Source organism: Gouania willdenowi, chromosome 6 (genome assembly GCF_900634775.1).
Source record: "Gouania willdenowi chromosome 6, fGouWil2.1, whole genome shotgun sequence".
Classification (NCBI taxonomy): Eukaryota; Metazoa; Chordata; class Actinopteri; order Blenniiformes; family Gobiesocidae; genus Gouania; species Gouania willdenowi.
This window is the reverse complement of record NC_041049.1, coordinates 55402479-55429215: the sequence shown is the minus strand read 5'-3', so window position 1 is coordinate 55429215 and position 26737 is coordinate 55402479. Positions and strand designations below refer to the sequence as shown.

At 42.7% G+C, this 26737-nt stretch overlaps 1 protein-coding gene across 4 annotated transcripts; it reads left to right on the top strand.

Annotated features, from left to right (window-relative positions):
• Nucleotides 1-302: 302 nt before the first annotated feature.
• exoc3l1 (exocyst complex component 3-like 1) lies at nucleotides 303-25813 on the top strand. 4 transcript variants are annotated; one of them, XM_028448771.1, is made up of 15 exons: nucleotides 307-771; nucleotides 6353-6528; nucleotides 7887-8106; nucleotides 8188-8400; nucleotides 9499-9692; nucleotides 10851-11069; nucleotides 11135-11205; nucleotides 15776-15870; nucleotides 15960-16126; nucleotides 16976-17076; nucleotides 17762-17878; nucleotides 18043-18313; nucleotides 18404-18559; nucleotides 24030-24163; nucleotides 25180-25813. In XM_028448771.1, exons 1-15 carry the CDS (start codon nucleotides 729-731, stop codon nucleotides 25364-25366), a joined length of 2364 nt encoding a protein of 787 aa, XP_028304572.1. In that variant the 5' UTR covers nucleotides 307-728; the 3' UTR covers nucleotides 25367-25813. The 4 variants fall into 4 exon arrangements, with proteins under 4 accessions (XP_028304577.1, XP_028304572.1, XP_028304573.1 ...); XM_028448772.1 differs by having other exon boundaries at nucleotides 310-771; nucleotides 15776-15893; nucleotides 16001-16126; XM_028448776.1 differs by lacking the exon at nucleotides 25180-25813 and having other exon boundaries at nucleotides 303-771; nucleotides 18404-18617; nucleotides 24030-24157.
• The last annotated feature ends 924 nt before the right edge of the window (nucleotides 25814-26737 follow it).

Below are 26737 nucleotides of genomic sequence, written 5' to 3'. Positions count from 1 at the left end.
AATGATCCACCTTTTCTTGGGCAGGTCATTTCCCCAGAGAACTGATTGGTCAGGAGGCGGGACTTTCCTACTTGCTCAGATCTTATTGACATCAGACTGAATGTCAGTATCATTCTTAGCATGTAATTACTTAATTCTATTTACTTAGCTTGTGTTTTTTAGTTATGTTTACTTATAAACAAATTTACGGTAGTTCCATTTGCTCAATAAATTATTAGTTAAAATTAGTTCCACCAACTTAGCATAATTAAGTTAGTAGAACTTCTTCTATAACATTGAGTATAAACTACTTGATCTATTCAATTACTTTGAATGTTCGGGATTACAGTGTACCCAAATTAAATTCTTTGATTACAGCTTTTACCATTTTGTCCACAGGCTCCTGAATGCAGCACGCTTCACTCCACCCCTCCCCGTTTCTCCTCATCCTCCTCTCCCCTCCATCATCCTCCTCTCCTCCCCCTCCGTTTCCTCCCTTTCCTGCCGGCCTCTCAATGGAGGATGTGTCTGAGGGAGAGTCGTGGCTGTGTGTAGAGGGTGACACTGGGGGAAGCTGTCAGTAGAATGGATTTGTGCCCTCTCTCCTCCACCCTTTCTTCTTCTTCTTCATTCTCCTGTCCTCCTCTGCCTCACTGTCTGTCTTCACCAACCTGCAGGGCACCCTCAGAGAAGCTCCCCAGGGTCAACGAGTCTTGCTGGGCGGACGGGAGGCTGAAAAGTGAACTTCAATGTCAGCTGGGGATCAGAGGAATGGTGGCGACAGAGCAGGAGGTAATATCATATACACACATACATTGCTGAATGACCAACACCCGCCTCCTCTTTAACTCTTCTAACTGCTCTGAAGAAGGCAAAGCTGTGTGTGTGCCAGAGATGAAAGAACTCATGGATATCCATCAGTGACTGTTTTGTTGACCTGTGGTCATTTTAACATCTGCTTTAGTCCAGTCTGATGAACGCTGCCTCTGACCAGGGCAATAACATCACAAACATCAGTGTGTTAGAGCCTATATAGGTTCCCAAACTTTCCACAGTCCCGTACCCCTTCAGACATTTAACCTGAAGCCATGTACCCTTATCCTGCGTACTTAAAAATAATTAGAATTTAATGTCATATACAATGTAGCCCTACAGTGAAATTTGTCTCTAAATTTGAGCTTATATGTTATTCCTGTTGAGGAATAACATATAAGAATAATAAACTATAAGCACACAAAACTCAGAATTATCAATGCCTACTGGCATTTTCAGTGAGAAACAATCTCATCTACCAAACATTTGTTGATTGAACATATAGCAGTAACACAACATATTAATCACCCTGAAACTGAAACACAACTAGCTACAACTTTAATGACAAGGCTGAGGTTGAGAGGATGCACAGAACTAACTGAATTTGAAAGTGTGAGACTTTAATCATTTTCCACGCAAAGTTTGTCAAAGCTGATAATCCCCTTTTATACAAGTAGGAGCCTCCATGGTGGTAACATGGTCTTGACAGCACGTTTGGCTAGCGCAAAGCAATGTAGCTCTCGTCATATTTGCACTTAATTGATACGATTCTTTCACTGTCAAAGGGCAGTCTTACAGGGGCCAATGTGTAATTTGTGGCAATGCATGGAGGCTCCTGACTGATGCTCTATTTATATTCTAGTTTCCAATGTTGTGGCACTGTTTTTCATTTCTATTCACGTACCCCCTATGACAATTTGCCTATTCCTGGGTATACCCAGACCCTGCTTTGGTTTTGGTTTTTGTTTCCCAAAATGGGGTACGGGTACCCCCCAGGGTATGGAAATGTTCACATGGGGTACATGGATGAAGCATAAAAATGGGAAAGTAGAGTATAATCACACCAGCAGTCAGGAGCCTCTATACATCTATCTCATCAAAAAAGTGCAAATATGACGAGAGATACATTGCTTTACCGATTTACATTCCTTACAGATTCTCATTCTTTTTTGTTATTATACATTATTCCTCAACAGGAAAGGTACAAAAGACACTTTTTTCTTTCTTTCTAGAATTAGCTCTTGGTAACGTTTGTTGTTGCCAGGATTAGTGCACAAAGTGACAAGATGCACCAGCTCAGACATTTCTATACTTTTTTTTTAACTAGATTTATATTTAAAAAAAATTTAAGTATAGGATGCAGTTATGAGATTGTTTTGTGTGTGGTGTTGAAAAAGAACAATTAAAACATTTAAAAAACTAAAAATGAATCAGTATTTTATTTTATTTATTTTATTATAAATTACTAGACATTTCAGGGGACCACATTTGAATTCCAGGCGACCCCACATGAGGTCACGACCCCAAAGTTGAAAATACTGCATTACATTCATTACATACAGTAACACTAATAAACATTAACTATTAGGTTAAACATCAGTTTCATTTCAAATGTTTGTTACTAAATACTTTGCAGCTTCTCATCACGACGTACGAGTAAAAGCGAGTAACTGGATTTTATATCATAAAGAGAATAAATCAGCAGAGGGAGTTGATAATGTGATACTTTACTATTTCACTCCATGGGACGTCGGTCTAACATAAAGCAATTACTGATGTTTAACAGGAACAACCTCATGGAGAGGAGGAAAAGGAAATAACTGTTGTTCAGACAGAATTAGACATGAGGTGACGTGTGGATTTGTGCTGTAAAGGTTAACGAATTTCAAAAAATTATCATCAAAATGAGCGGAAATGAACGCTGTTTAAAAACAAGGTTTCCGCAGGTCCTCAAATATAAAAAATGGCCGAGAGAAATCACTCTGAGACATGCTTAAATATGTTCTATAAATGGATTATGAGGTGAAGTGCATTAACATCATTTTTTATTACTTAATATTTGTTTGAATTTTTCTTTATTTTTTCTGCTTCAAACACAAAAACTTCAAAGAATATTTAAATATAAAGTAAAGGTCACTTTCAAATTGTATTTTCAGCACTAATACACAAAGGTAGTGTTTGGCAAAATCTACTACCGTCCTTTTATAAATAGAAAAATGTAATACAGTAATGCAAATAATGTAATAAGAACAAATTATGTGGAGTGTCAAACTCATTTTAGTTCAGGGGCCAAATATGGACCAGTTGGATCACAAGTGGGCTGCAGGTTTTAGGTGGGAAAACAAACACCTTTAACATTAATGTGCCCAAGTTTGCACTTCCAATTATAAATTAGACAAAGTATGGAAGACATCAACAATACCTAAGCAAAAAGTGACAGATACTTAAATGTCCTTGGATTTAATTTTTTTAACCATTTTATATTTCATTTGGGGAGATTTTGTGGAATAATTTTGAGTAAAATTGCAGGATTTTGGAAAAATGTTAAGTTCTTTCAACAACAATTTACAACTGAATTATTCATGTTTTTTCTATCCGTTTCACTTTCTCCAGCGGGCCCAATCAGGCCATGAGCTTGACACGTGCTCTAAAACTTTGGACTCTTTTTGTGAGGTCAAATAATGAGGAAAATGAAAACAAATTCATTTTGTATCAGTTTTAGTTTTAGGTTGTTTTTCTTAATTCCATCCTTTCTGACCTTGTGAGGCACTTACTGACTCAGGATAGAATCTGATACCTGTGACTCTGAAGCTGAGTGCTCTTATTTTATCTTCTCATCGTTTCCAGCTTGCATGCACTCTGTGGTTTATTTTATTTATTTTTTTTTTCAGAGTTGCTGACGATGACGACTCAGCACTTGTATTATTGTTGATTAGAGCAGTGAGGATCATCCCATGACCTCTGCTGAAACAGAGACCTGATTGTTGAGCATAAATGCTCTTGCGGTGCAAATGAGGTTCTCTGGCTCTGGTACAACCTGGACTTTCACAGCTCTGACTGTCAACTATTGTGTTGGCGTGTTTGAAACATTACTCTGTGCTGAGTCACTAACAAGGCCATTATCTAGTTAAGGCCGACTCGGATTGGCCATTGAAATGGAGGCGCTGTCATGTGACGCTAATGGATGCACACAGATGAGAAATGGTTTCCTGCTCAACATCTCAGCAAAGCTTTGCTTCACTTAAATGTAGAAAATTCTACCAATGATTGGAGTGTAGTGGTCTTGGAAATCTTTAAAATGGAAAGGTAGACATATTATGAGTATCCAAAAGGACAGGTTTTTATTTTATTTGAAGCTAATGGATCACATGTATTACTCCCATATAAGCAGATTTTTTTAACCTCGCCCCATGCGCACCCCGCCCCCTATAGCAGACTCTCCTTGTTCTTTTGTGTATAGTTACTGTTATTGGGGAAGAATTTTGTGTTGACGATAAAAGGTTTTCGTAAGCAGAAAACAGATGCTCAGGAATTTCTGTAAGCCCATTTAAGTTTAATTTGTAATTACGTTGCATATAACTGTGGTAATTTATATTATTTTTTTAAATCTACATGTTCAAAAAACCCCGACAACATAGCATTTGAGGTTGATTTTACCAAAATCGCCTGTTTTCCAGAGTTTTAGCCTTTTGAAAAGTCACGTTCTGAGCCTACTTTTGCATATTCATGAAGTAGGCGTGTCTGTAGACACTGACTCCACGCAACAGCTGATCACTAGCAATTTTGCTAGTGAACTGCACATAACAGATCTGCACATTACAATAAAACACATGGCTATTTAAGCAGCTATTGTGATTGTGAGTAAAGCAAACATTAGGAATGTGTACACTGTGTGGCAGCAGCAGCGGAGTCAATCAGCTGAGTCAGCTGCTTCAAACACTCACCAGAGCTGCTAAGTCACTTTTTTCTCCTCCTCTTCTCTACTTATGACAGGAATAGTCCATTCAAGGTGATAGTCGCTGCGGCACTGTGTCACATTGGGTCACAAACACGTCAGATCATCTCAAAGGCAAAACGAGGCGGTATAACAGATACAAAAAATGGAACTGATTGTAACTGCTCCCTGGGCGCTACACCGTGGCTGCCCACTGCTTCTCAGGGAGGGGTTAAATGCAGAGAACACATTTACATTACATTTACATTTACATGTATGTAGCTTTACATATATGACAATAAAGTATAATGTCCATCCATCCATCCATCTTCTCTTGCTTAGCCGTTTCCGGGTCGCGGGGGCAGCATCCTCAGTAGGGAGGCCCAGACTTCCCTCTCCCCGGCCACTTCCTCCAGCTCTTCCGGGGGGACCCCGAGACGTTCCCAGGCCAGCCGAGAGACATAGTCTCTCCAGCGTGTCCTGGGTCTTCCCCGGGGCCTCCTTCCGGAGGGACGTGCCCTGAACGCCTCACTAGGGAGGCGTTCAGGGGGCATCCTAATTAGGTGCCCGAGCCACCTCATCTGGCTCTTCTCGATGCGGAGGAGCAGCGACTCTACTTTGAGCCCCTCCCGAATGACTGAGCTTCTCACCCTATCTCTAAGGGAGAGCCCAGCCACCCTACGGAGGAAACTCATTTCGGCCGCTTGTACCCGTGATCTTGTTCTTTCGGTCATGACCCAAAGTTCATGACCATAGGTGAGGGTTGGAACATAGACCGACCTGTAAATCGAGAGCTTTGCTTTTTGGCTCAGCTCCCTTTTCACAATGACGGACTGGTGCAGACTCTGCATCACTGCAGACGCCGCACCAATCCGCCTGTCGACAGGCGACAGGCGGAAGTATAATGTATATTCTATATTAAACCGCAGTGTTTGTTTTAGCTGTGAGATAGTTTGAGTGGGAGGAGCTTACATTCTTATATAGGGTAGGAGGAGCCAGGATGGTCAGGAGGAGGAGGTTCAGCTAGGTGACATCAACTAGCAAGAAAAATCCAACTCGCCAGTTTGCAGCTGACTTTTTACAAAATGTGGAAACATAACTTTTTCAACTTTGGCCCTCTGAATGAGGCTAAAAGGTTGTATATCACTGTAGCAAAACCATTATAAAGTGGTTTATTTCATAATACTGCCCCTTTAATTTAATTATTTGTTTTAAGAAAGAGGACTTGTACAGGCCACAGGCATCCGTTTACTTTATTATTTTATCTGTCAAATTGTGTGTGTGCCAACCTTTGTAAACTGTGTGTGATTGTTCAAACAAAAAATCAGAAAAATACTGCCAACACTGAGCAGCTCATCATATTTCTTTAACATCAACTCTGCTTAAATCATCTTTCTATCTGAGACACAGAGAGTTTTTAGAGGTCAATTGCTAAAATCAATTGATTACTGAGATACAGGAAAAGGGATAAACAACAGGAGAATGAGAAGCTTATCACATTTTTTACCTTTATGTCCATATTTCAATCATCACCAAACACCATCCCCTAATTAGGAAAAAATGATAAACACTCACTTAAAAATCCTAATTTTGTTTATTTTTTTTACGTGTTTGTTTTCCCTTCAGACACGGTGGTGCAGGGTGCATTATGGCCAGAGGTGGAGAGGGCGGAGGTTTTAGCCCGCGGCGCTGCCCTGAAATGGGCATCGGTTGTTTTCTGTCGACCTGAACATCTGGAGCGACTCAGCCAATACAAAAAGAGGGAGAGCCAGAGGACGGTGTCTGTTCACACCAGACTGAAGGTGAAGACTCAAAAAGGCACAATATCAGAGATTTACAAACAAAGAATGTTGTGTTTACTAGAATAATGAACATAATGAACCAAACAAAGAGACAAAGGGCTGTCAAACATACGTGTTTTTAGTGAATTCAGTACAAAAAGCGTAATCCAACATTAGCCATTCAGAGGTGTAAAGAGTACTGATATATCATACTCCAGTAGAAATACTGTTACTTGATTGAAATTGTACTCAAGTACATGTACAAGTAAGCCATATGTAAAATACTCAAGTACAAGTAAAAAGTAGCTCAAATTAATAGTACTCAGTAAAAGTTACTTGTTACTTTCACACCTCATTTTTGGTTATAAATCTTGCCATGGTTCCCTTGCATACAGTAAACATCTCATGTATAAACTTAAAAAAAAAGAGACCAAATCTTGCACAATTGGAACTTAATTTATTTTACACAAAGGCATCTGTATAAAAGAAAATGTTTGTCATAATGTACAATTATTTTTAAAATAAAATAACACCAATGAATTCAATTCAAAATAACAAATTGACAGGCTCTAAGTATAGCTACATTTATGAACTCTAAAACTGAGAAAATAACCTCCATTCAATGCTGTTTTTGTGCTTTGCATTACGTTTAATCTGTTTGGTCGGCTATGATGTGATGCATTGGATTGTTGTCTGGTCATTTCATTTTATGTAGTTTCACAATGTCAATTGATCATTTTAAAACTAATTAAAGATAATAATTTACTCAGTACCTGTTGGGTGTAAAAATGTAAAAGTAATTACTTTACTTCTTTTAAAACATACTTAAGTACAAGTAAAATGACTGATTTAGAAATGTACTCAAATTACTCTCTATTACTAAACTCAGTTACAGTAATGTGAGTACTTGTAATCAGTTACTATCACCTCTAATCACATTGTATAGAAAAGTGATAACTTCTGTGTATTAAGACAAACAAATAGAATTGCACAATGTTACTCTGTTTTAACATAAACATCAAGATCATGTTACACCTATTGTAATCCAGCAAATAGTAACTTTACTTGCAAGTTCATTAAAAACATCTAAACTCTGACATTTTCAATACAGTCTGAAGCTAAGAGAACTTTAATAAATATGTAAAAAAAAAACAAAAAAACTGAGAGCTTGTTATTATCTATAAACGGTTTTGGATGTTTTTAAATGAATGAACACACTTTTACACTGATTTAAAGTGTAGTCATGAACAAGACATTTCCCCCGAAACTTTCTGCACAAATGCTATAGAACACAAACTGTAAGACAATGGGTTCATTAGGACAATACAAATAATCCTAGACATGCACCACTTTTCAAAACAGCAACCATGTCCTTCCAGTCCATGGTCCAGTCTTACCTAGAAGGTGTAGGCTGGGGTCTGGAGCAGCTACGGGAGGCCAGGATCGAGCTGAAGGAGGTGTCGCAGACTTTAAAGAAAGCTGGATCGGAGGCAGATCAAAATGCAGAGGGAGCTCAATCTCTGGAGAGAATGAGGGAAGTGTCGGCCAACCACTGCCAGCTGCTGGCTGCCGTCAGCAATCTGCCTCGACTTTACTCTGGTGAGAAGATAACAGACACTCATCAATAAGGACTTCAGTTTAAAAACAAACCTAATGAACACAGTTTTTCTCTTTTGGCAGTGCGCACCTTGGTGTTGGAGACTGAGCGTCTGGTGGAGTCCAGGCGGCTCCTGGAGGCCCATGCCCACCTCATGGACCTGGAACACTGGCAGGACGACATCCTGTGGCAGCTTCACGGAGCAGCTGGGAGATCCAGGAGCTCCCTTAGCCAGGAGGACAAGGAGCTGGTGCAGAAATACTTCTCTGGAGTCGGACAGCTGGTAGAAGCTCTGGGTGAGAACGTTATCTGGAACCAGGGAACATTTAACATTTTGGTAGCACTTTATTTGAAGGGGTATACATAAGGCTAACATTATGCTGTCATTATTATAACATGACACCTGTCATTAGCATGAATAAGGCGTCATGAAGGCTGTCAATAACTGTTGTTCACTAAATTATGACACCTTTGGATCTATGTTGACAATGTTTGGGTTAGGGTTTGGTAGGAATAGAAATTTAATAGACACGAGCCACAGGAACCCCTTCCCCCTCCCTATAAGAGTAAATTGAAATAATAAAATAAATAAAAGAACAAAATAAAAAAAAAACCTTCTCAATAAAACAGGTCCAGGGCTTAATAAAATAACTTTTCTTGTGTGTGTGTGTGTGTGTGTGTGTGTGTGTGTGTGTGTGTGTGTGTGTGTGTGTGTGTGTGTGTGTGTGTGTGTGCGCCTGTGGTGTGTGTTTTTTTAGTCATTTTGTGTGTTTTTGTTATTCCGTTCTTGTTATTTTTTGTTTGTTCTCGTCATTTTATGTATTTTTTTTTGTCAATTTGTGTATTTTTTGTCTTCTTGTGGATTATCGTTGTTTTGTGAGTTTTTGTTGTTTTTTTGCATATTTTTGTTTTCATTTTGCATATTTTTTGTTGTCGATTGTTTTGTTGTTTTGTGTATTTTTTTAAGTCATTTTTATCTTTGTTGTCCGTTTGTGTGCTTTGTCTTTATTTGTTTTAAATTTTTCTATTTTTGTTGTAATTTTGTGTATTTTCGTTCACTCCATTTAATTTAATTTTCAGTTTTTCATTCATGTGTCAAATGAAGTTCTTGAATTTAAAATTTTTGGGTGATTTGTTTTCGGGGACCCCCAAAGTTAGATCACAAGCCGCCAGTTGCTGATATTATCTTAGATTAGATTTATTGTCATTGCATTGAAAAAATACAACAAAAGTCCGTTTGGTAGTCTTCTCTGTAACAGGACATCCACAGCTGGGGGATAAAACCCTATGGTATAAAATATTTTCCTTTATACTGCTGTTGACAGGGATTTTCAAACTGCGGTGCGGGTCAGGGCGGATGTCACCAAAATAAGAGTGTCCTCCTTTCTCCACAGGTAAGGAGCTTTGGGCCGTGGTGAGCAGCGCTCTGGCTCTGGCCCGTCAAAACCCAACACCGTTTGTCTCAGCTGTGAGGATTGTGGAGCGTGAGGAGGCTTTAGACCAATCACTGCTAAAGGAGAGAGGGGGGCCCCAAGGCCGGCCGCTGCCCCCCGGACGACCTCGCTGTTGGAGAGCAGCCTTCTTCCAGGTGAATCCTGCATTTTCTTCAATTTTTTTCATCAAATTTCCCCAAATTACATAAAAATTGGCCACAAAATCTAATAAATTGAACGTGAAGATCCTGCATGGACTGAAATCTGTCACTTATTGCTTTGATATCATCAGTGCTGTACATATTTTATCATTTATTTATTTGCGGAACTGCAAACTAGAGCACAATAATGATTCAATTATTCATTTCCCACCTAAAATCTTCAGACTAAACTGCTCCGTATTTGGCTCCTGAACTTCAAATGTTTTTGAAAATCCTGGTGTAGACTGTTGTCTCCTTTTTCCAATCTGTCTTCTGAACCATACATGGTACAGGCATGTAGAAAAAAAAATGATTGTGCTTTTTACTTTTGTTCACAAACATATTGCTCAGTACAGTGTAGTATGGAACACAGCATGTCTCACAAAGTAATAACTGTAGTAATAGTAGTAATAGCATGGGCGACCGTGGCTCAGGTGGTAGTGGGTCGTCTTCTGATCGAGAGGTTGGGGGTTCGATCCCAGTATCTGACTATGTGTCGAAGTGTCCTTGGGCAAGACACTGAACCCTAAGTTGCTCCCAGTGGTCGACTAGTGCCTTGCATGGCAGTCCTGTCCCACTGGTGTGTGAATGTGAGAGTGAATGGGTGAATAAGCTGATATGTAAAGTGCTTTGAGACTGCTTCAGTGTGGTGATAAAGTGCTATATAAAATCAAGTCCATTTAGTATATGGCATTTAACCAACCGGTGAAGAAACTTACAAGCAACATATCATATTAAGTTACCTTTTGACAAGAAAATAATAATTTTATGTATTCATTGATTAAAAAAGGGAGGTGTAGGTTGTCACTTGTCACTGAACAAACGGTTTCATCATAGGAAAAATAATCAAAAAATGTTCTTCATTTTTATATGTTTCAAAATAACCAAAATGAAAGCAAGTTTCCGATGATTCCATTGAAAGTAAAATGAATCTTATCCTCTTTGTGATTTTATCATAAGCTTGAGGTTTCCTTCAGGTTGGAGTAGATTAATCTTTTCTGTCTGTGATGAATTTAAAGTGTTCCGAGGTCACAGCTTATTATTACCAACGGTTGGTGGATGCTGAAACCATACATACTTGGTGAAAACCAACACTCTAACCTTTTCTTTCAGGTACTTGAGGAGGCAGTCTCTGCCCGATTTCGGAGCGTCTCCTACCTGCATACTCGAGGCCCGGGTCTGGCTGGACACCTTTCAGCTCTGCAGCACGGCATCATGGCCGACTTGGCCACCGTCCGTCACCTGCTGGAGCACTGCGTCCCAGCTCACTACCAGCTGACAGCAGCTTACCTGAGGGCTAGCCACCGTTGTTTACACACACATCTGGCTCAGGTCAGTGAAGGGAGAGACCATTGTAACAATAGCGACCTACTGATAATTCATGTTTGTTGGTCCAGGTTAGCAGCTGGGACCTGGAGAGCGGAGAAATCTTTGCTGTGCTAAACTGGGTGCTGCACATCTACAACAGGTGAGCCCCACAATGACTTCATACTTCAGCACATCCTATTAGAGTTCTTCATGAAATATCATAAATTCTTACGTTATATCAGCTGCTGAAAATGTTTTGCTTCTATATGAGAGATGGGCTGCTTTTATCACAGCAGGGGCCACATAAATGTGATTGTCTGATCTGAGGGCCAACTCATCAGCATTCATGTCATGCAGTATTAAGAATAATGACCAGCTGAGCATGAATACAGGAAAAAAACAAATGTGGTAATGTTGTGGGTTTCGTTAACATTTTAACATTTTAATAAAATTACATTTATTTATAAGATAAGATAAATAAAGACTGACTCGCAGTCTTATCCCCAAAGCCCATGTGCCAGGCAGCAATAGCTGCCAGATAGACTTTCACCATGATGAAGGCCTCCTGTTTGTCAATCAGCTCCTGCAGAAATGACAAAATCCCTTCCACTGAACACTGAAAGGGGGCATGTCCCATCCGGTGACACCAGCCCTCAAACACCCTCCTCTTACAGTTGTACAGGGACTTAGTGGAGGAAGCCTGAGCGCTCTGTATGGTGGATATCACACACTGTGAGAGTCCCACGGCTGACAGATTGCGCCACTTAGGGGCCAAGCCCATAGTGCCAAGTTCTCTGGCTGATGGTGGAAGACCAAGCCCTTTGCCTGTGACAGCAGGTCCCTGCGCAGTGGGATTTGCCAGGGGCGGGCGCACAGTGGCCAGTAAATCTCCGCCAGCCACCAGGATCAGAGTGTGGCCGCAGTCCCTTACCCTGGAGAGGGTGGGGGGCAGCAGGGCCAATAGGGGGAAGGCATAGAGCAGCACGTGCCACAAATCATGCGCTAGTGCGTGTCTAACCCGAGGGGAGCCCCCATGTTGTGGAGAGAATAAAACAGTACGCACTGCGCGTTTTCTTTCGCGGCGAACAGGTCCACACCTTTTCCACAACCTCCGGGTACAGGATCTGTTCCCCGTAAATTGGTGCCTCCCTGGCGCCTGTGTTCAGGACTCCCAGTATGTGCCTCGTCCTCAACTGACGGGAGCGCAATCTGCCTTGGCGGTTGATGTACGCCACCGTGGTCGTATTGTCCGTCCTAACCAGGGCGTGGTGGCCCATGAGGAATGGAAGGAAACGTCTTAGCAAGAGAAACACTGCTGAGAGCTTCAAATAATAGATGTGAGAGCTCCAGAGACTCATGTCCCAGTGACCCCTCACAGATCGTTCCTCGTGTACTGCGCCCCAGCCCGTCAGGCTGGTGTCCGGGGTGACCACCTTCCTGGATGTGACGGTACCCATAGGCACCCCTCGAGTCAGGTAAAGTCGAGCGTGCCAGTGGCACAGCACCCTGGATTACTCCGGTGTGACTAACACCCTCCGTGCTCCATGACGCGCCGGATCCAGCCCACATGTGGAGGTGGCAGAGGTGGGTCACAAGTACGGCAGACGCCATCAACCCGAGCAACCGAAGACACAATCTGAGCTAGACAGATTTTCCCGGTTGGAAAAGCGAGAGACATGTCTTGAAGGTATTCACCTGTGCAGCTTAAAGGCATGCCGTGAATGGCACGGAATGCAGGGATAGACCCTCCAGTACTGGCAGCAATATGCTCCTTTCTGCATTTATCATGAAACCCAGGCCGCCTAGGTGACGTAAGATATGCGTGTGTGCTCTGGCCTCCATCTCCGACTGTGCCAAATGCAACCAGTCATCCAGATATGTGGCCAAGCGGATGCCCTGCCCTTCTCAGTGGGGCTACCGCCGCTTCCGTGCACTGTACAAATACCCTTGAGCTCAATGAGAGGTCAAAGGGGAGTACCTGATACTCATAACATATTCCCCGGAAAGCGAATTGTAGGTGCTTTCTGTGGGGAGGATATATCGGAATGTGGAAACATGCATCTTTCAGGTCGACAGACATGAACCAATTGTTCTAACGTACCATGCGCAACAGAGAGGCATGCGTGAGCATCCTGAACTTGCATTCCTTGAGACATGCGTACAGACCCCCCCCCCCAGAAAATACCTGGAGTAGAAACCGCTCTGACACAGTGTGAGAGATACAACAGGGATTGCCCCTTTGTTTGAACAACCAATGAGAGGATTTCCTCCTGTAAAACACGGACTGACCCTCTCAAGGCCTGTGAGTGTAGGATGCCAATAAAACGGGGAGGAACAGCGGCAAACTGCAGCCTGTATCCTCCTGTTATCATTCGCAATAGGGCGAGGTTGCGAGGTCGGCCCATTATCTTTCCCTGAGGGAGAGAGTGGATGCTGGCAGCAGAATGCCCTGAGGAACCGGGAACGCCTTGCGGCGAACAGGCAAAGACAACACCGGGGATTTCCTGGGCAGACAGAGGTGGAGAGCCTCATTATCCTTCTTTTCGGCCTTGCATCGTCCCTGCATTGAAGCCAGCGCAGAACCAAAAATCTCCTCCGGAACGATGGGCATGTCCAAAATGTCGCCTCTTTTCTTTTCAGAGGTTCACCAGGTCGATCCAGCTGGCCCGTTCCTGGAGAACCATTGTCCCCATCGCTCTCCGAGTGGCCTGGATCGCACAGCGCTGGACACAGAGACACAAGTCATTCACCACCAACATCTGCTCCCACTTGGGGTCCTGAGTTGGCCCACGGTCCTTGCAGAGCTCCGCTTGGTAGGCAATAAGCAGCGACAACACATTGAGCGCTCTGGCCAAGAGTGCCACTGCCTTTTAGGCGACCGTGGCTCAGGTGGTAGTGGGTCGTCTTCTGATCGAGAGGTTGGGGGGTTCGATCCCAGTACCTGACTATGTGTTGAAGTGTCCTTGGGCAAGACACTGAACCCTAAGTTGCTCCCAGTGGTCGACTAGCGCCTTGCATGGCAGTCCTGTCCCACTGGTGTGTGAATGTGAGAGTGATTGGGTGAATGAGCTGATATGTAAAGCGCTTTGAGACTGCTTCAGTGTGGTGATAAAGCGCTATATAAATCAAGTCCATTTACCATTTAGGATCGCTCAGTCAGGGCTGACTATAGACGGTCAGACTTGGCGGTTAGGCTCGGCTTCTGGGGGGACACAGCAGACAGTCGCGGGAGCAGATGTGCTGCGACTGGAGGCATACAAAGCAGGCCCAGGTTCTCCATCGCCTCACAGTCAAGGAACAAAGCGCCCGGCACCGCACCCCTGCTGCTAAATGGACGGTCCTTCCATGAATGTGACACCTCATCCAGCAGCTCCGGGAAGACGAAGAGCAGTTGCCTCGCCGAACCCCTGATCGCGGGAAATTGCTTCCCTTCGTAGCGGGACCTGGTTGTCTATGCTGCAACGGTGGGCCAGGGGATGGCCTGACAGGCAGCGGTGCATCTGCACACTCCCATCATGTACGAACCGGGGAGAGGTGTGCTTCCCTCAGCTCCCTCCAAGGGGCAACAGAGGCAGTGGGCTTTGCAGCCCGGGCCGGAGTGACAAAGATGTTGTTTTCCTCTTCTTCCTCTGAGATGAGGAGCTCAGAGGTGACATCTTCATCATCCCCACAGTCCAGGTCCAGGACGTCTTCCTATAGCAGAGAATAGGTGGCAAGGTTGAGCTGGGAAACCCAGCTGGAACCGAGCCTCACTGCAGGCTCCACACAGGTCCCCGGTTCCATCTCCGTCACGACGGGGGTTCCGTGGGGAGGGAGGTATGGGTCCTGTTGAGACAGGGTGGTTTTGCATGCCAGCCGTCTACGGAGGCTCTTCATCGTGAAGACCCGAGATCTTATTGCCGCTTCCGCAAGGCGTGCCTCTGAGCCTCCATACCCCCTGGTGTGCTGGTGGGCAGACAGAAGGAAGTTGGAAGCTAGCTTGACAAGTGATGGGTCGCCGCAAAGCTAGCAGGAGAACCGACATGTGACGCCTGGCGACTGTGGTGGGGTGTCGCTGGTGGTGTTGTAACCGAGTGGTTAACTGGTGTGTTAAGCCCCGGGGGTCCAGGAAGTGATTAGCCAAGCCGAAATAGGTGTGTTATTGGTCGGCTTTCGACAGCCCTGGTGAGGCGTCGAAGCAGTGCAGCACAGAGCGTGGAGAGCAGGGAAGCACCGGTTGACCTGGTGTGTTCGAGAGGAGAAAAAGCATCCAACAGCATCGTCCGGCGACGGATTCCAAAAAAGGGTCCACCTGTGGACGGTTAAGCTACTGCAGACGCAAGATAGCTCCGAGTGAGATGAGGTTTTTGACCGGCGTAGTATCATCCGCCCACTCTACTTATAGTAGGTAGGACTACCTGTCACGGATAAATACATTTCACCAGCCAATCAGGATTGGCGTAATGAGATTGGGCTTCTGGGGAATGACGCGGAGGCGTATATATCCCTTAGTGAGACATCAAAATGAATGTTATGAAAGAGAACTAATTTTAAAGGACAAAAAAGTATCTGGGGTTGCCAGAAATTTGTGATATAAAAGTGGGGTCACAACAAGAAAAAGATTGGGAACCACTGCATTAAATGATAGCATGAAATCTAATTTTATATAGCTTCATATAAAACCATACATTTTGTGCTGTGAATAAATCTATATAAATGAGTATGCATTGCTCTCTGTCTTGTTTTGGCAGCCCAGACATGATGGGTGACCCAGAATTAGTGACTGAGATGGACAAAGAAGATCTTGGACCTCTCATCTCCACTGAGGGCCTGGAACATCTGCAGAGTAAATATGTGCAGAGTGTACGAGTGAGTCAGTCACACACTGTCACCAGGCTTTGAGGTGTTTTATTTAATATGAGGTGGTGTGTTTAGAAGTAAAGATGAAGACAGTCCTGTCTGTGTGCTACCTTCAGAGAAGTGTCTCAGAGTGGATGCACAAAGCTCTGCAGGTGGAGCTGCAGGACTGGCAGAGAGATCAGGAGCCTGACACAGACCATGAAGGTTTCTACCAAACCTGTCTGCCCACCATCATCACACAGGTACATCAGCTCCCAAACAAAGCACTGACATAGGGTGGCCATGTTTTGATTTCCAAAAAAGAGGACACTTGGGCCGACCTCGGCATACTTTGTACACAATTTTTTCTTGAATCTACCTTCTAATGGCAAAATACAGAGTAGACAAATAAGTTGCTATGGTCCATACGGTTTAAAAAACTATTTCTCTCTTTATCAAATCCTTAAAAACAATCTGAAATCAGTGGTGACTTGAAAAATCTCATATAAACCTTAAAATCTCTCAATCACTGAAACAATAAGAAACATCTCTTAACTATAAGGATAACAAAAAACCTCAAGACATACAGAACATTAAATAATTATTAAATATACACTTGAATAAATGACTGTGACCTTAAATTCCTATAGGATATAGGATAACTTCTTTGAACCTGCATGGAGGTTTTATCATCCAGAAGGGTTTTCCTGTTTACATTTTTTAATTAAATCCACTGGTATTTGGTCTCTTTCAGTCTTTCTTTTCTCCAAATTTAATGATTCCGTCATGTGTGAATAACCCAGACATTTTGATGAGTTTGAATCAGGCCAGACGTCCGAACAAGATATGAAAAGAGGACATGTCCGGGTAAATCCGGACGTATGGTCACCTACGCTGACATAGTTTCTATCAATTATCCAAATGATGCAGCTGATTCAATTCTGATCAATTTCAGTTTCTAAAATGATTTATTTTATTTTATGGATGAAAATGTCTCATGCTGGTTAAGTTTGCATTTTTTTTAGCTTACTAACAAAGATATTAACACTATTTTGTGTAATTATATAAGTGGTGTAGTCTTTCGCTTAGAACTCTGTGTTGTTTGATGTTAGATGCTGGAGGAAAACACACGAGTGGCTCTGATGATCGGACCGTCTCTACGAGATCAAACCATACAGATGGGACTGTACGAGATCGAGAACCTTCTAAACAGGTTTGTCTGTAAGCCTCCTGTTTACCTTCAACTTTTCATTAATCTGTTAAGGTTTCATTTACTTAGACAGCCGTTCCTCAGGAAATCCACTTAGTTCTCCTGACATGTTTCGACTGTCAACTGCCAGACTTCGTCAGAGGCGTCTGCTGATCGCAGTTGACAGTCAAAATATGTCAGGAGATCAATGTGGATTTCCTGTGGAACAGTTGTCTGAATAAATGAAACCTTAACATATTATTCAAAAAGAAGACAAAAACAATCTTGTTGCAACTTTTAATTGTTCTGCTGACCAGAGCAAACCCTTCCATGATCTGTCCCTGTTGTATTCTGCTCTGTTGGCTAGATGACTTCATACCATCTTTCTTTCTGTCGGGCAATTATTTTTCCACCTTACTGAGGGAAAATTAGGGCAAGAATCTGTGAAAACACATAAGAGTACAAAGCTACAGTAAATGGCAAAACATCAAAATTACATAAACATAAACACTGACACAGGGGAGAGTTCAGAAGCAAACCAGGTGTACTTACTTATCATAAGACAAAAGGTTTAGGCAGTGAAGCACTGGTTTCGTCCAACAACTGTGAACTAGCTATAGCATAGCTTGTTGTATTTGCATTCATTGAGGTGATTTGGTGACTTTGATGTTGTGTTTTGTGGATAACGAGTAACTGACTTTGTCTGCAGATTTCGAGAGGCCCTGGTGGAATTTGGGAAAGATCATCGCAGGAACCTGACCAACAACAAAAACGAGTTCTACCTTCACTATCTGCTGGCCTCCATCAGTAACTGCATCATCCTCAAGTATAATCATTGCTTTCAGATGCTTGGTCTCACACCTCTGGGAGTTTTTACTGAAAACCACTTTTGGAGAGATCTAATGGGGAATGATAAAAGTCATTCTGTTTATTATTATAAATAAGTAAAATGTCCTGTAGTGTCATGAGCAGTTTTTATCTTTGCTTCAGGAAGTCCACAGAGAGCCTTCAGCAGCAGCAGTCGTCCCGATCAGCGGGTCAGTACTCCCGCACTCCTCCTAACCCCATGGCTGCTCTGGACCGCGCTGTGCGTCGGGCCTGTCGGCTAGTGATGGATCAGCTCCTGCTCGACTTGCAGCCCTTCCTCTCAGGTCTGTTGACTCGACCCTGGTTGCAACATGGAGACCCTACACCTAAACTCTGCCATGTGCTGGAGGGTCACCTGGAGCTCTACAGCAGGGTCCGGCCACCTTGTGGGCAGGTAGTCACACTCACTCACTCACTGTGCAGAGCACATTAATGGAGTAATATCAGTGGTGTGTGATGCTATCTGCTGATCCCGTGTGTGCAGCGCCTGCAGGAGGAGGCTCAGTGGCTGATGGTGGTGGAGTATGTGCGCGCTCTGATGCAGAAGAAGCTGGTGTGTCGCAGTGGGGAGGAGAGAAGGCTGCTCGCTCAGCAGATGCTTCAGGATGACCAACTGTTCAGAGAGATCTTCCACAACATGGTGACAATGTCAACTAGAATATTTGCATTTCCTGAAGAAAATGCAAGTAAAGATGCAGGTGTTGGCCCGTGTAGCACTTCATTAGCTTAGCATTAGATAGAATTAGCGAGCATTAGTATATAATTAGAATAGCTTTAGCTAGTATTAGCATTAACCTAGCATTAGCATAGCATTAGTTAAGATTTAGTATTAGCCTAGTGTTAATATTATCATAGTGTTAACATTAACGTTACATTAAAATTAATATAGCATTAGCCTAGTATTAGCATTAGCCTTGTATTAGCATTAGCATGAACCTAGCAATAGCATTAGCCTAGCAATAGCAACTACCTAGCATTAACATTATCCTAGCAATAGTATTAATCCAGCATTAGCATTAACCTAGCTTTAGCATTAACCTAGCTTTAGCATTCGTCTAGCGATAGCATTACCCTAACATTAGCTCTAACCTAGCATTATCATTAACCTAGCAATAGCATTAACCTAGCATTAGCACTAACCGAGCATTAGCATTAGCCTAGCATTATCATTAACCCAGCAATAGCATTAACCTAGTATAAGCAATAACTTAGCATTAGCTAAGCTGGTCATGAATTGTGCTGATGGTTGGCAGATTTTTTATTAAAATTGTTTAGAAATATTTATTTGAAAATTTCCGAAAGCAGGACAGTATCAGTCATTCCCAACTAGAGGCATCATAGATAATTTTGCTTTTAATTTAATAGTATAGTTTTGTGCCTTACAGTTATGAGCAATCAAACAACAATAAGACAATTAAGAATACCGGTATTAAGATTAAGAATATGAATTAATATGCAAAGTCGAAATGCTAAAGTGGAAGAAAGCAGGAGGAAATTCTAAAAAATAGCTTAAAGGCACACTGTGTAACTTGCCGCCGCCTCCAGATTCCAACGACACCTGGACAAGACTTGGGGCCAAACCCAAGTCTATCTCCACTACACGTGACCATCCGCCATGGTCCCTGGTCCTCCACAGCAGGAAAAACACACGTTCCGCCTCACACACCACATCACAAAATCCAGCTGGATAACAGTTTCGATAACCTCAATCTATCAGAATTCTCTTTTTCTGCTGCGCAACCCACTGTGCAGTCCGAATCCCCTCCTTCGATTTCTCCTTCAGTAAATCCTGAGCACTCCTCTTCCTCTGTGGCTCGCCGCTTTTCCGTGCCTCAGTTCACTCCTGCCCCGCAGCGCACACATGACTTCCCTGCCCGCTCTTCTCCTCCGGTCTCACCATCGCCGTCGATATCTCCCACTCCTCCGTCACCCAGCCCGGCATCCCCACTTCACCCACTTTTTCCCCCGACTACTCTAATTGTGGGCGACTCCATTACACGGAACATCTGCTTTTTCAATGCAGTCACACACTGTTTTCCTGGCGCCACCGTCCCTGTCATCCTCGAAAAATTTCCCAGTCTTCTTCACTCGCTACCACCGTCTGTCCATAGAATCATCGTCCACGTCGGCTGCGTTGATGCATCCCGTCGGCAGTCAGCGCTTTATCACCACACTGAAGCAGTCTCAAAGCGCTTTACATATTAGCTCATTCACCCAATCACTCTCACATTCACACACCAGTGGGACAGGACTGCCATGCAAGGCGCTAGTCGACCACTGGGAGCAACTTAGGGTTCAGTGTCTTGCCCAAGGACACTTCGACACATAGTCAGGTACTGGGATCGAACCCCCAACCTCTCGATCAGAAGACGACCCACTACCATCTGAGCCACGGTCGCCCGTGTACCAAACTCCTTCACTATCTCTCCACCTGTGGTAAATCCATGTTCATCAGCAGCCCACTCTCTCCCCACTGAGGAATGGGAATTTTCCGCCACATTCTCAGCCTCCATACCTGGCTCCCAAAAAACTTCGGATCTCAACATGTAGGCTCCATTGACAATTTTAATCTCTTCAGGGGTCGGAAATTATCTTTTAATCCTGGTGGTTTTCACCCTAATAAACTGGGCAGTAGTATTTTAACAGCCAATTTTCAGCACGCTGTCCAGCATTTCCCACATGATTGACTATTTACAAAACACACACCGTCTCCACCTTACTCTACTGTGCAACATCAAAGCACCTCCTCCTGCCACAGCTCCCCCTACAGGCTCCACCTGTTACTACATCCCTCTGCTCACACCTTTCCCATTCAGTCCATAATCACAGCCAGACCCCCTAAACCCTACAAAAATGACACAAAACGTATAAAACGGCCCAATCCCATCCTCTGTCCACTCCCTTGTTTCTCACAGCCACCCTCAGTTCTGAAAATACTGAAACTGGCTCTCATTAACACCCATTCACTTAACAATAAAGCACTCATCCTACAGGAATTCATAACTGACAATAACCTGGACTTCCTCTGAATCACTGAAACCTGGCATAAACCTCTAGACTATTTTTCACAAAACCAAGCCACTCCCCCTGGTTACACTTACATTGAACAGCCCCGTCTCACTGGCCGGGGACGGTAGCGTAGCCTCAGTCCATAAAAAAGCCCTCAACATCAGCACAACATCCTTTCAGTCATTCGAACACATCACCTTCAAACTCCCTGGTCCTTCTCCCTCGTCATTGCAGTCATTTACCGCCCTCTTAAACCCAACCCATATTTTTTTCCCCAATTTATCTGATTTTATCGCACAGCTCTCACCCATCTCACCTTCCATTCTCCTCCTCTGCAATTTCAACTTCCATCTGGACAACATCAACTGCCCCCATGCCTCTGAATTCCTTGCTCTACTGGACTGCCACAACTTCACTCAGCAAGTCAACTTCCCCGCACACACCCATGGCCACACCCTGGACTTAGTCTGCTCCACCGGTCTAACCATCCAGCAACTTTCCAGTACTGATCTCTGCATCTCCGATCTCATCTCAAAAATTGTCAACTCCTCCCTCACCTTTCCCTCCGTCCCTTCATCACTAAAACTTGCTGCCGTAACCCCCTCATCAAAAAACCTGGTCTCAACCCCGACATCATGAGCAACTTCCGACCCATCTCCAACCTCTCCATCCTCTCAAAAGTTCTGGAACGCATTGTTGCCTCACAAATCACATCCCATCTCAACAATAACCACTTTTTCGAACAATTTCAATCTAGATACCGCACCAAACACAGCACTGAAACAGCCCTCCTCAAAGTCACCAACAACCTCCTCCTCTCATCTGACTCCGGCCTACTCTCAATTCTCGTTCTTCTTGATCTCACGACTGCTTTTGACACCATCAACTACTCCATCCTACTTTCCCGCTTAAAATCCCTCCTCAATATCACTGGCGATGCCCTCACCTGGTTACAGTCTTACCTCATTAACAGAAAACAATTAACCTTTATTAACAACTGCTCCTCCTCCACTGCCCCATGACCCAAGGAGTCCCCCATGGCTCTGTGTTTGGTCCTCTTCTCTTCACCATCTACCTCCTCCCCCTCAGTCAAATCATTCATCGTCAGTGACGTGCCATCAGGATAGGCAAGGTAGGCACTACCCAAGGCTGAATTGATATTTTGATTATTTAATTATAATGATGACAAGGATGTAAAGGCAGTGTAGAGAGCTGCCTTTGCACGTAACCGCGCTATGCTAAATGCTATACATAAGTTCACAGTACATTAGTGAATTGATATCACGTGACCACTGCTGCTACGTTCTCTAGCTAGTAGACGGGATAACACTACAGTGTGGATGACAGCGCTAGAGATGATAGAGAAACTTTGTTTTGAGGAAAAACGACTTTTATAAGATGGGAGACCAACACCTGAGTTACCAGACCTTCAGCAAAGGTAAGGTCAGAACATGTTTCATACTTTTCACAGTGAATGGTAGAAGAGGAAGGATTGACTTTGTGGATGCTCCTCACTGAAGCTGTGCTAAGTTGTCATTTTTTCCATGTTTCTGTGTTTCCAACACAAACAACAGATGTGCTGCCATGTCATGAGATATATCTTGTTGGGAGAGTATGGAGAATATATTATATAATTGTTTATGTTTCTTTAATGGTGTTTATGATGTTGATTTTGTTAGATGGCTAAACACTTGTTCATGTGGATCTTGTTGGGTTTTTTCTTTCTTATTATGAATTTTATATTTTGATAAGCGCATTGAGATGACTTTGTTGGAAATTGCTTTATACTAATAAAATTAATTTGAATTGAATTAACACTTGACAGCAGAAACATATAAAATTGTCATTGGTGGTCTCGATTTGCAACGTGCCTACCCAACCCTAGTGGTCACGGCACGTCACTGTTCATCGTCAAGGTCTCCGTTTTCACTTTTAGGCCGACGACGTAAAATTATACATCTCCACCAAGTCTATCACCCATGAAGCCCACTCCACAGTCTCAAACTGTCTTTCTGATATCAAAACATGGCTCCAAGAAAACTTCCTGATCTTAAACAGTAATAAATCAGACATACTCCTCATTGGTCCAAACTCCCTCACCCAAACAGCCTCAGGCTTTCACCTCACCATTGATAACTCTACCCTGCATCCCGCCTCTCACTGTCGTAAACTTGGCATCATTTTTTATAATAACCTTTCCTTCGACCACCACATCAAACAAATCATGAAAACCACTTCTTTTTCACCTCAAAAACATCTCTTGTCTCCGTCCTTCACTTTCCTTCCCCGCCGCTGAAACTCTAATTCACACCTTTATCACATCCCGCCTTGACTGCTGCAATAGCATCCTGTTTGGTACAACCTCTACACTCCAAAATAAACTCCAATACATCCAAAAGGCAGCTGCTCACCTCCTCACCCACACCAGCTCCCGTGACCACATCGCCCCTGTCCTCCAAAACCTCCACTGGCTCCCCGTTCCTCAGTGCATCAAATTCAAGGCCCCCTCCCATCTCACAGATCTGCTCCACCCCTACACTCTCTTCCGCAGCATCCGCTCCTCAGATGCAAACCTCCTCACTGTCCCCAGGACCAAGGACAGAACCTGGGGGGACAGAGCTTTCTCTGTAGCTGCCCCCACCCAATGGAATTCCCATCAAGCCACATCCGCAACTGCACCGACCTCCCATCCTTCAAATCATTTCTCAAAACTCACCAGTTTCACATAGCTTTCAATGTTTAAACCACCCACCCACTCACTCACTTCTTTCCTCTGTCATATTTTCTTCTATCAATGCTCTTGTTGTTTTTATGCTGTAAAGTGTCTTTGAGTGTCTCAAAAAGCGCTTTTAAATAAAATGTATTATTATTATTATTATTATTTAAAATAACTCATATGGGTCAACTCTTTAGGTCAAAAAGTCAGCGGTGTGCCTTTAAGGAGCATATTGTGGGAGTCTAAAAACATGGGCGTAAAGGAGTGTCTGAGTGTGACTGTCCATGTGTTGGCAAAGGTTAAAGGTTTTATCTTGATGCTTTTCCTTACCTCAGTGCTGAATTCTGCATTTGCCACATCTGTCAAACATCTGTCTCCCTAACAGGACGTTGAGGGTTCTGAACCTGAAGTGAACCCTTTGGCTTTGTTGCCTGTCTTAGCCGACTTCATCCGACTCAAAGACCCCGGGATGCTGACCCTGGAAGTGTCTGGACTGGCTGCCAAGTATCCTGACATCGGGTAATTTGTTCCTCTGGCAGACAGGGGGTGCTTTACCCTCCTGTCAAAATATACATCATGGAAAGCAGTTTCATCCCACAGATGTAAAACAATTAGTGCAAATATGCAAAATAAATCAAAAAACAAGATATTATTTCTATGGGGTTTTTTCAGACAAATGTCCACGACTCAGCAAAAGAAGGGTTCACAACTCACTTTTAAGTCTGGACCACCACGTTGAGAACCTGATTCTCTACATATTCAGGCAGTAGTTGATTCAGATGGTGCTCAAAGTGTCCGTCTTGCACATCTTAGGTAAGACATGGGTAACTGGCGGCCTGAGAGCCACACATGGCCCTCAGTCTAATTTTTTGCGGCCCCCAAAGCAAATACCCAAAAATTGTAGTTCAAAAAGTTGGAAGTAGCATGAAGCCCAACATAAAACAAAAAATAACACCCAAAACAGTCTAATCAGCAGCAAAATGCACAAAGTACACAAAAACACACAAAACATTAACACATTACAGAATAGCTCCAAAGAATTACACAAAATGACAGGAAAAGACAGAAAACAGCAACAAAAATACCGGAAGTGACCCCAAAAACAAGAACACAAAAAATAACAAAATTACTCATAAAACATAAACTGACAACAAATACAGACACAAAAAACACTTAAACAAACAAAATGACAGAGAAATACACAAAATTATAACAAAAACAGACAAAATGACTAAAAACTGTCAAAACATTGAAATCACAGGCAAGGACAAAACCCTTCCCCCCTGTATTAATGCTCTGATTGGTCATTATTCCAAATGCTGACAAGAATGTTGATCATGTGGCCCTCGGGTCAGATACAATCACATTTTTGTGATGCCCATCCCTGTCTTAGGTAGAAGTGATGCCAGATGTTTAGAACATAAATGTTTGGTGAATAACTTAAAGATGCAGGTTGTGTATCAGCAGATGTGTTTAAAGCCTTCGTGTTAGAAGCAGATTTTATAACTTGTGGTTGTTTTGCTCTCTGTCCTCAGTGAGGAACATGTGTCCGTGCTGCTGGACGTCCGAGGCGATGTCTCCAGAGACATCCGTAGAACGGTCCTGGACCTGCTGGAGCAGAGCGCTCCTCCACTTCCTGCGGGATATCGGCCCATCTTCACAGACATCCTGGTGCCTCCATCCACCATGGCCTTCTGCCTGCCCACGGCCAAGTGTGTGTGACGGCCAGGGCCGTTAAAATCTGTGGGCTCATCATGTGTTCATGCGTTCACACAGGGGGTTGAATGGGTGACTTGCTGGCTCAGGTTGTAACCTCGTTAGATATCGTCCCTTTCAGAAGTCTGTGTTTTATTGTTCCAGTGAATGTAAACAACAAAATATTTTATTGTCAGCCACGGAGGACCTGTTGCTGTCGCCTTTGGGTTCCATTGCATTGTCTCTACATGGATAAAGATTCTCAGGAGTTGTTTTTTTTTAATATTTTTTACTCCCTGGACACCATGATAAACTTTGGCTGCTAATTGATTAATCTGAAGTCATTTCCTTTTTGTTTTCTTTTACAGTCGCATTTACAGTTTTATGTTGAAAGGTTTTAGTGTCTAATGTTGAATTGCAAGAATGTAAAAAAGTATCAGAAATAGTATTTATTGTATTTATGGGTTATTTGTGTGTGTGTGTTTTTTTTTTTGCTATGGAGTTATCTCTCATTTCAGGGATTTCAAATGTCTGTTTTCCAACAGTACTCTCAACTTTGTGTAACAAATCTATCATTAAATGCTTAAAAAAATTAAATGCATGTATTATTTATATCAAACTGAGCAGAAGAAACCTTTCGGATTCAAGTAAAACTTTAGGCAAGTTTGATCACATTAAATTATCTACTAAAATTCATGTGTTCTCATCATTATGGATAAATGCAACAGATAAACTTAAAAAATAATCATATTGTTAATATTATGCCTTGAGGAATGACTTTCAAACTCAACCTTTTTGAACAATTATAAAATATGAGTATTACATGAGACCTTTTTTATTCCTCTTTCCAAAATAGTGAAAATTGGTAAAAAAAATATCAGAATCAGAAAGGTTTATTTTGCTGAGTAGTTCGAAAAAAAAAAAAAACAGCACAGGGACTTTGCCTTGGTAGTTGGTGTGCGGTACAAAAAAACTAAAACACAAAAACACAAGCCAGCAGCAATAATAATAATAGCGATAAATATAAGGATAATGGATAAATAAAGGATAGAGGATAAAGATAAATAAAATAAAGAAAGTGCTCTCTAAAAAATTTTCTCATAGTGATTAAAAACAATATATAATACTATAATTTGTGCTTCTCTTTGGAATTTATTTGTATTACTTAGCTTATGGAATGAGATACATCCATGTTTGTGTAATTAAAACAACGATCATATTTGCATATATTTTAATTATATAAAATATTGAAAACAAAACATTGGTTGGTTGTAAATGTAATGTAACAATGTAAATTATTTCGAAAGAAACAACAGTGATTTGTGTTGCACAAGTTTATTATGACCATAAAAAATATAGGTAAATATTTTACTTTTCAAAAAACTGCAAGGTGCATTA

What these genes read in the sequence shown, in the direction of transcription:
- exoc3l1 (XM_028448771.1), top strand. Translation starts at nt 729, where the DNA reads ATGTCAGCTGGGGATCAGAGGAATGGTGGCGACAGAGCAGGAG. An exon ending in GGGCCTGGAACATCTGCAGA is followed by an intron (nt 15,871 to 15,959) that starts GTAAATATGTGC and finishes TGGTGTGTTTAG; the next exon opens with AAGTAAAGATGAAGACAGTC. An exon ending in GCCAAGTATCCTGACATCGG is followed by an intron (nt 24,164 to 25,179) that starts GTAATTTGTTCC and finishes CTCTGTCCTCAG; the next exon opens with TGAGGAACATGTGTCCGTGC.